This window comes from Gopherus evgoodei, chromosome 9, assembly GCF_007399415.2.
Source record: "Gopherus evgoodei ecotype Sinaloan lineage chromosome 9, rGopEvg1_v1.p, whole genome shotgun sequence".
Taxonomy (NCBI): Eukaryota; Metazoa; Chordata; order Testudines; family Testudinidae; genus Gopherus; species Gopherus evgoodei.
The window spans coordinates 9393224-9403220 of record NC_044330.1 but is presented as its reverse complement, the minus strand read 5'-3'; the positions used below and the strand labels follow the sequence as shown (position 1 = coordinate 9403220).

General features: G+C 43.7%; 1 protein-coding gene across 1 annotated transcript in view; it reads right to left on the bottom strand.

Moving 5' to 3' along the window:
* Nucleotides 1–1010: 1010 nt before the first annotated feature.
* The window catches only part of KNG1 (kininogen 1), a 28037-nt gene continuing 19050 nt past the window's right edge, over nucleotides 1011–9997 (bottom strand). The window contains 17 exon segments of the mRNA XM_030575666.1: nucleotides 1011–1085; nucleotides 1088–1119; nucleotides 1122–1207; nucleotides 1209–1350; nucleotides 1353–1376; nucleotides 1379–1405; nucleotides 1408–1496; nucleotides 1498–1588; nucleotides 1591–1659; nucleotides 2003–2095; nucleotides 2098–2185; nucleotides 2187–2228; nucleotides 2230–2256; nucleotides 3672–3707; nucleotides 3709–3756; nucleotides 5132–5239; nucleotides 9105–9277. Of these exon segments, the coding sequence (XP_030431526.1) occupies nucleotides 1011–1085; nucleotides 1088–1119; nucleotides 1122–1207; nucleotides 1209–1350; nucleotides 1353–1376; nucleotides 1379–1405; nucleotides 1408–1496; nucleotides 1498–1588; nucleotides 1591–1659; nucleotides 2003–2095; nucleotides 2098–2185; nucleotides 2187–2228; nucleotides 2230–2256; nucleotides 3672–3707; nucleotides 3709–3756; nucleotides 5132–5239; nucleotides 9105–9277 (1250 nt within the window).

Sequence of the window (9997 nt, the reverse complement as noted above, 5' to 3'; positions counted from 1 at the left end):
GATTTCACAAAACAAATCAGGTCAATTTCTTGTTTTGGTTCACTCCATCTATCTTTACATCTTAGCTGGCAGCAGATGGTGCAGTACGACTGCTAGCCATCGTCATCTCCTGGGTGCTTGGCAGAAGATGCTGCAGTACGACTGCTAGCCATCATCATCTCCTGGGGTGTTTGGCAGAAAATGGGATGACTTGGCTGAGTCACTCCCATGTCTGCCCAGGCACCCCTGACCGACCTCACAGAGGTTGGCTAAAAGAGCACCCAGAGTACAAACGACGATGGCTACCAGTCATAATGCACCGTCTGCTGCCAAAAGGCAATGAGCTGCTGCTGTGTAGCAATGCAGTCCCACATCTGCCAGCATCCAGAGACTACGGTGCTGGTGAGCGAGCGGCTCCATGCTTGCCATGGTATGGCGTCTGCCCAGGTAACCCAGGAAAAAAAGGGTGCAAAACCATTGTCTAACCGTTGCTTTCACGAGGGATGGAGGGAGATGGGGCCTGACTACATTGTACCCAGAACCACCTGCAACACTGTTTTTGTCCCTTCAGGCATTGAGATCTCAACCCAGAATTCCAATGGGCAGCGGAGATTGCGGGGAACTGTGGGGATAGTCCACCCAACAGCTTATCCACAGTTCAACGCTCCAGAAGTCGATGCTAGCCTCGGTACTTCGTATGCAGTCCCCGACTTAATGCACTTGGGGAGCATTTTGTGTCGGGGCACACAAAATCAACGGTATAAAAAACGATGTCTAAAAAAGACTTCTATAAATTCGACCTAATTTTCATAGTGTAGACACTAACCCTAACTCATTGTTTTTAATGGAGTTACTCCTGATCTACACCTGTATGAGGAGAGAGTCCAGGCCACAGAGAATTGGCTCATGCTCTCAATTCCTCCAGAAAACTACTGGTGACCCTTTTAAGTATCATAGCTAACAAGATGAGAACCACTGCCTATAGTATTATACATTTACAAAAAATAATTTTATGATTTTCTGTTTGTTGCCTAAAAAAAAATGGACCATAAATCCATGAGATCAAAATCTGAGCACCATGGGGTAGGTGCTTATTTTTCTGGTGTTTGGGGTGGGTGCGTTCAGACAGATGTGGTAAAGATCCTCTTTTGTCAGTACTTTAGGTTGTTAGTAGTATTGAGAGGTCTATGATTGGTTCCATGGCTTTCCAGGACACTTTGGGACGATGTTCTGGGATATCTGGCAACCCATCAAATAAAGAATATCAGGAATAATTCCAGGGCTTTCTGTTTTTCTGCAGGGAATCAGGGATTTCTATAGGTAGATCAGGGATCTCAATGAAACCATCTGTTAGATCTGTTGTGGACGCGTAGTACTGGATAGCACATCTAGCTCTCCAGATCAGGCTTAGGAGATTGTGTACCTCTGATATTTCAGCTACTGCAGCTAGCAGTGTCTCCTTTTGGTTAGTGACCTTCTCATGGAATTCTTCAGAAGACTCATATTTTGAATGTTTATTCCTTTATCTTCTTTTGTTTATCCTTATGTTTTCCATGCCCGTGCCCACGTCCATGGTTATCCTCATGTTCATGTTCTCGTCTACACCCATATCATGTCTGCGCCTGTGTTCATCGTCATGTCCATGTCCACGTCTATGTTCATGTTCTGGTTCACGCCCGTATCATGTCTGCAGCCCATGTTCTCCTCACTCCATGTGCATGTCTATGTTCATGTTTGGTTCACGCCCATATCATGTCTGCGCCCATGTTCATCCTCACGTCCATGTGCAACGTCTATGTTTCATGTTCTGGTTCACGCCCAGTATCATGTCTGCGTCATGTTCATCTTCATGTCCACGTCTATGTTCATGTTCTGGTTCACCAAGCCCAGTAGCAGTCGCGCCCATGTTCATCTTCATGTCCACGTCTATGTTCATGTTCTGGTTCACGCGCCCAGTATCATGTCCTGCGCCCATGTTCATCTTCATGTCCACGTCATGTTCGTTGTTCTGTTCCACACTCAATATCATGTCTGCGCCCATGTTCATCTTCATGTCCACGTCTATGTTCCTGTTCTGCTCCACACCCAATAGCATGTCTGTGCCCCTGTTCATCTGCGGTTCATGTCTAACATCTTTTCTTGGCCCTGTGGTAGAGGTTTGTTCTTCTCTAGGTCCCTTTTCATTTTTAATTTGGGGTGTATGTTTAGGCGGTTTCAGCTTTCACAGCTAGAGATCGGAAAGGAGTAAAAACCTGGAGGCCTTCTTGCTAATACAGTCTAAAAGGAACAGGAGATATTAGACAAAGTACACCATTTGGAACAGATTCTGCTGTGGTTGCAATGTAAAAGGTAGACATCTCTTGCCACCTTTTAAAAAATAGTGCTTAAAAGAAAGTGCAGACGGGGGGAGAGAGGGTTCTTTGTTGACTGCCTGCCTCAGTTTCAAATAGTTGAGAACTAGCAAATTGCAGATTATGTGTAAATGTGTCAATCAGTTAACAAAAAATATGTTGTTAAGAGATCTCAATGAACAAGCTGGACAGCCATGTTGTCTATAAATGTGATAATAAGCACTTCATAGTGTTTTAGAGATTCTAGCGAAAGAAAACGCTTCACTCATCACTGAAATCCGGCCACCTTTAGGATAGAATAGTACGTACAGTAGTACAAGTGCTGACACATTTATAGTGTATACGTTGGTTTTAGACTGTGAACAATACTTTTGAATTCTGGAACTAAAATGCTTCCTCTATAAGCACAGAATATCGTATTGATGAAGGATTGTGATGCACATTTCAGTCTAGTCCTCAAAGCAAGCACGAAACAAAGACCTGGATTATTTTATTAAGGTGAAGTATCACTTATTTGAATTTTAGCTTCTGGTTGAAGATCTGTATTGTATGAGGGCACTAGAGAATAATAAACGTAGGTTATGTCCTATGCTACAAAACTTCTGTGTTTGATACCTGGTGACCAAAACGTCTCCCTCTCTGTCTAACTAATATAGAACACCCTTTGTAAGAATATCTATTCATCTGACCCACAGAAGTGTAGTGCTCTTTCCACATCAATATCCAACATCGTTTGGTTCCTTCCAACACAGTTTGCAAAGCTCAATCACATAGATGTCTATGGAGACTGACGGTGCTCAGCATCTCACAGAATTGGCATGACAGATCCTACAAAGAACAATCATCATGCAGGCAGAATAATCTCTATACTCAGGGTAATGTGGCTTTGCTTATTCTGCACTTTCTGCAGTTTCTTAGTGTATGTCTAAACTGCATCTGGAAGTGAGCTTCCCAGTCCAGGACCACAGTCTTGTGTTAGCAGGACTCCTGCTACTGCTTTGAAAAATATCTGTGTAGACAGTGCTTTGATGTTATGACTTGGGCTGTGAGGCTTGCTTCCAGATGCAGTGTAGACGTATCCTTACTTAGCCCAGCATCTCACCTCATGCATTGCATTAGTTGAGCCTAGGTCAGTGAGGTCAGAGGACGAGAGGAATGGTCACATTACTAAGATGATTAAAAAGAGACCATTTCCCTTTCTTTAAAAATACAAAATATGAGCTAATCTGAGAACTGGATGTTTTGGGAGACAAAGGGATACAAATATTTTCCCCACTACAAATTTCACATTAGAGGTTGTAAGTAGTCTGAAATGAAATAAAATTTATTGAGAATTCGTACCTCCTCTTCGGTGCAGCTAACCTTAGGGCGTATTGTCCTTTGTCCAGGGTATCACATAAACTTGTGCTGTGCATAGCAAAGGTTTCTGTCACCAAATAAACAAAAACAAACAAATAAATAAAGCCAACATGGGCTCTTAAACAACATGTCACAAAACATGGGAACAGACTTATGTATGAATAGGCTATACAATTTTTGTGACCCTTTTAAAGACCTTATTATATTTGGAGCTTTATGTGAATATCTGTGGAATCCATCTGTCTTATCTGTTCAACTCATAAACGCTAATTCTCAGTACTTTTCATCTCCAAAAGTACTTTATAAGCATTAGCTAGTAATCCTTATAGCACCCCTGAGGGCAGGTAAATGTTGATGTCGTTATTGCTATTTAAGATGGGGAAGCTAAGGTACAGAGAGGTTAAGGTCAAACATTCAAAAGTGGCCTTTGTTATTGGGTGCCTCGGTGGAAACTGACTTTACTGCCCCTTGGTCATAGTATTTTTCAACCCTCAGAAATGAGCTCTTCCAGGTGGGAAAAGGTGTGTGTTGATGGGGAGATCCACCCACCACCACTCTGCTACAAACAGTCCCATCATCACCATCCACCTGACCAGGCCCTCTTCTCCACCTTAGAGTGCTCTCTCCAGCAGCCCTAACCCATCGTTCGACCCCAACAGCAGCCAACTGGCATACCTCCCTTTGCCCCAAGTGTGCCAGCCCCTAGCCATGGGAGCACTCCACTCCAGCCACATCAGCCTGCCCGCATCCTGATAGTACCCCCCCCCCCTTTCTTTTTTGAATCACAACCCATGAAATGGTCAAAAAATATCTAATTAGCTTTCCATTAAGCAGACAGATTGTGCAGTTGGAGTGACTCCACCGAAGCAACTCTTTCTGCTGTCCTTGGCAATATCTTGGGTCACACACAGAGCTAATGATAAAGGTAAAGATAATGCTAAGAGAGAAAACTCCCTCAGTTTATTGAGGAGTGATTAGTATTTATTGATCTGGCTGACTAGTGGTAGCAAAGGCCAATTGAAGTTATCTAATAAAAACACCAAACCTGTGTTGCTGGTTTGGTGAGGGTTATTTATTATTTATTTTATTAAACCAACATGATCATCTCTGGTGCAATTCAGTTGGATTAATTTTGGAACCATCCCTCTGACTTGGTGGTCTACAGCATCCCAATCACAGTGGTCCCCAACCTTTCCATGTGGCGGGCGCCAGATGACTAGCCACTGAGGAGCATGGCTGCCAGACAAGCTGCCGCCAAAGTGCCGCCGAGAAGTGGCAATGCCAAGAAGTGTCATCGCTGAAATGCTGCCGAGAAGTAGCTTCATCAAGAGGCTGAAAATCAGCAGCATTTTGGTGGTGACACTTATTGATGGCTTGTCCAGCGGCCATGAGGCAGGCGCACATAGATGCCCCGGGTACCGCATTGGGGACCCCTGACTTACACCGTCTATTGTTGCCGCACAATCTTCATTCAGTTTCTTGACATCTGTCTTTGAGCAGTTCGTCTTCCTAATGCTAAATGTTATATTATAATTTAGTCCAGCAACCACCTGAAAAAGCAGTAAGAAGATTTTCGTCATTAAATGTGTCTTTATTACAAGAGGTTACAGAAAAGACAGTGCTCTAAAAACGTAAACCTTCCCACTAGGGGTATGTGCGTAAAACACACAAACAAAACTCTTTCACAGTAAAAGTGACAATCAGTATACTTTTCTAATTGACCTATCTTCTTTACTCAAAAATCATCATAGCACTGAAATTGGAGGAGACAAAAAGATCAAAAGAAAGTGAACAAGTTTGGCTTTGTTTTAACTGCATGACTGCAGTAATTTCATTATTATGAAGGAAAATGTTAAGAGACACCACTGTAGGGAGCCAAATATAAGGGAAGGGAAATTGGGTGAGGTAAAATTAAGAATCTGATAAATATAATCTCAGTGAAAAAATAAACTACTTGCCAAACACATTAAAGAGCTGAACTGTAATGGTTCATTAATGTGCCTGGGACAGTTGATTTGTTGTAGTAAAAATATCACATAATAACAACATCTCAGAGGGTGGTAGGACACCTCACAGTAGAAACAACAGACACGGGATGAAATTCTGGCTCCACTGAAGTCAGTGGGAGTTTATCACGGATTTCAATGGGGCCAAGATTTCACTCACCTTTCCTTCCCTGAAACTATTTATATTCTGATTTCATTCATGATATAACAAGGGGGCTTCTAGACAGTAGGGCAGAATTAAAGAAGGAAGCACAGGTAAGATCAAGAAGATCATGTGGATTGCTCTGCGAGGCTAGTACATGCCATGGCGGGCTAGAAGTGTTTTTAATATTGTGATATTATTTAACAAATCTGTTAGCTGGCTAATTCTGTGTTGGGTTCACAGAAGAGTTGGGCCTTGGGGCCTGATCCAGTGCCCACTGAGGTAATTGATTTTCCATTGACTTCAGTGAGCACTGGAACAGATCAATAAGGAAACATGTCAATGAGGAGAGAGTGGATACAGACCTTTCAGACCAGCTCAGGAAGGAACCACGTGTCTGGAGCAATGTGGAAGAGGCACACAGACTTTTGGGGGAGAGGCAAACAGTCAGGGCATTGAGGCTGATATTTTTGTTGAAGTGGAGAAGATGAGGATTGTTTTGTTTTAATCATATATCACGTGTAAACTAGGGCTGTCAGTGATTAAAAAATCATGATTAATCGCACAATTAAAAAATTATTCTCAATTGCACGATTAATTGCGGTGTTAAACAATAATAGAATGCCATTTATTTAAATATTTTTTGATGCTTTCTACATTTTCAAATATATTGATGTCAATTACAACACAGAATACAAAGTCTACAGTGCTCACTTTATATTTTTGATTAGAAATATTTGCAATGTAAAAAACAAAAGAAATATTATTTTTCAATTCACCTAATACAAGTTCTGTAGTGCAATCTCTTTATTGTGAAAGTTGAACTTATTAATGTAGAGTTATGTACAAAAAAACCCTGCATTCAAAAATAAAACAAATGTAAAACTTTAGAGCAGAGGTGGGCAAACTACAGCTCCCGGACCACATCCAACCCACCAGCCAATTTAATCTAGCCCTCGAGCTCCCACTGGGGAGTGGGGTCTGGGGCTTGCCTCACTCCTGTGCTCCAGCTGGTGAGCAGGGTCAGGGGCTGCTCTGTGTGGGTGTGCTGCGGATCTGCGTGGCTCCCAGAAGCAGCGGCATGTCCCCTATCCGGCTCTTATGCGTAGAGGCAGCCAGGGGGCTCCACAAGCTATTCCCGCCCCAGGTGCTGCCCCTGCAGCTCCCATTGGCTGGGAACTGTGGCCAATGGGAGCTGTAGGAGTGGCATCTGCAGACGGGGCAGTGCACAAAGCCACCTGACTGCAGCTCTGCCTAGGAGCCGGATGGGAGACATGCCCGGGGCGGCTCCAGGCACCAGCGCATGCCTGGGCGGCAAGCTGTGGGGGGCGGCAGTCAGGCAGCCTTCGGTGGCATGCCTGCAGCAGGTCCGCCGGTCCCGCGGCTTCCGTGGCAATTCGGCGGTGGGTATGCTAAAGGTACGGGACCGTCAGATCACTCACAGAAACACCAGCGAATCCGTATGACTGCCGTGCTTGGGGCAGCAAAAAACAGAGCTGCCCCTGGACATGCCGCTGCTTCCAGGAGCTGCTTGAAGTAAGTGCTGCCTGGAGTCTGCACCCCTGAGCCCCTCCCATGCCCCAACCCTCTGCCTCAGCCCTGATCCTGCTCCCACCCTCCGAACCCCTTGGTCGCAGCACAGAGCACTCTCCTGCACCTCAAACCCCTCATCCCCAGCTCCACCCGAGAGCCTGCACCTCCAGCTGGAGCCCTCATCCCACCCCCTACCCCCTTCCCCAGCCTGGAGCTCCCTTCTGCACCCTGAAGTCCTCATTTCTGGCCCCACCCCAGAGCCTGCATCCCCAGCCAAAGCCCTCACCCCCTCCTGCATCCCAACCCCAATTTTGTGAACATTCATGGCCCATCATACAATTTGTGTACCCAGATGTGGCCCTTGGGCCAAAAGGTTTGCCCACCCCTGCTTTAGAGCCTACAAGTCCACTCAGTCCTACTTCAGCCAATCGTGCAGACAAACAAGTTTGTTTACATTTACAGGAGATACTGCTGCCTGCTTCTTATTTACAATGTCACCTGAAAGTGAGAACAGGCGTTCACATGGCACTTTTGTAGCCAGCATTGCAAGGTATTTATGTGCTAGATATGCTAAACATTCGTATGCCCCTTCATGCTTCAGCCACCATTCCAGTCTTAGTGATTGGCTGAATGAGCAGTAGAACTGAGTGGACTTGTAGGCTCTAAAGTTTTACATTGTTTTGTTTTTGAGTGCAGTTATGTAACAACCGCCCCCCCGACATTTGTAAGTTAAACCTTCATGATAAAGCTATTGCATTACAGTACTTGTATGAGGTGAATTGAAAAACATTTTTTGTTTATCATTTTTACAGGACAAATATTTGTAATAAAAATAATATAAAGTGAGCACTGTACACTTTGTATTCTGTGTTGAAATAGAAATCAATATATTTGAAAATGTAGATAAACATCCAAAAAAATTAATAAATTTCAATTGATATTCTATTGTTTAACAGTGCAATTAATTGCAATTAATTATTTTTATCATAATTAATTTTGAATTAATTGCTTGAGTTAACTGGGATTAAATCGACAGCCCTAGTTCCCGCAGCTCCTATTGCCTGGGAATGGCAAACCGCAGCCTTTGAGAGCTGTGGGTGGCCGTGCCTGCAGACGGTCAATGTAAACACTGTCTTGCCGTCCACCAGCGGATTACTGTGATGGGCCTATCGGCCGCAGGTTGCCCACCACTGCTCTGGAGCGTTACTCAGGATGTAAGTTAACAGAGTCTTAAGGTAAAACAGTGAAGGCTCAATTGCTTGGGATTTTAAAACCTACTATAGGATAGACAGAGAATATATGGTATAGAATGCTGACCTGGAGGATGAACTAGATGATCTTACTCATAGGTCTTTTCTAGTTCTGATGCCGTAAGAAATGATGCCAAAAGGTTTGGTAAAGAAGAGGGGTGTAACAAACATCAGATTCCTTAATTGGAATCCTGCCCTGCCCTATTGTTTTGGGTCCAGATAAGACAAAAAATATGTTGATGGATTTTTGGTGAGGGGGAGAATCCTTTTGAATGCATCCTAAGAGGGCTGAAATTTGCAAGAATGGGCATTCAGATACCCTGGTGATCAAAGTGGTAAAAACACTTGGGCAGATAGCTCCCAAGATTTCAAACCCAAATCTAAACCTTAACCCTGATTCACCATATCCGTGGCCCATCTCTAAGAAATATTGAGAGGTGATCCTAAATAAAATTGAACATGAAAAGGAAAGAGGAATCCCAACCTGCACGGTGGCATATGATATTGCTTCAGCTTTATAATAGAAGTCATCATTGCTCTCTTCGTTATACTTCTCCAGGGAAGCTCTCAGTGGTTCCTCCAATTCTGTACTGTCAGTTGGGATGGGCTTTGGACAGCCAGCACAAATGGAAATGCGAGGAGGTGCAGTTTCATCAACTGAAAGAAACAGCATGGTTCAAGTAAATCTAAGGAACAAACGATTCAGTGTGCATTGGGCTTGGGCGAACCGTCGAGGGAGACATCTCTCTCTGCCAGGCCTGGCTGTGTTTGAGTCTGCTAGGGTGGGACCTAAAATATTTTGGGGCTTGATTTGATAGATGTTTGTGTTGTAACATCAATGAGGTGTTCAGGAGAAAGCAGAATTTAGGCACCGAGGGTCAAAGAGTGCATTTGATCAATACACTGCTCCTCATGGAAATGAGAGTACAAATTGAGGGTGGCAAGTGGACTGTTAGAGGAGAAACATCTGAACTTGGGTGATGGGCTGTACTAGAGGAAACAGGAGGCTCCTTTCATCCCTGAAATCTATGAGTGCACACTATGTGCAATGAGTGATTGTAGTTTGAAGAATTACATAATCATTCCTTGAAGCAAAACAAGTCTATGAATGGGTGAGGAAGCAGAACATGATACATGTAGTGACCCTGTACCTGCAGATCTAAAGTCTTGGAATGGTAACAATCTATGTCCTAACAGAAGACTAAAAAGAACTGACAACAGACAAAATGGTCTGGTCAGAAGTATGGTGTTGGGTAATAATGAATCAGGTGTAGGTGGGATAATTTACCCCTGAAAAGAAATTGTTTTCAAGTTTTCAAATTTAAGAATCAAATGAAGGACAGTGATGTAACATGAAATAAAAACAGCGATAGTGCT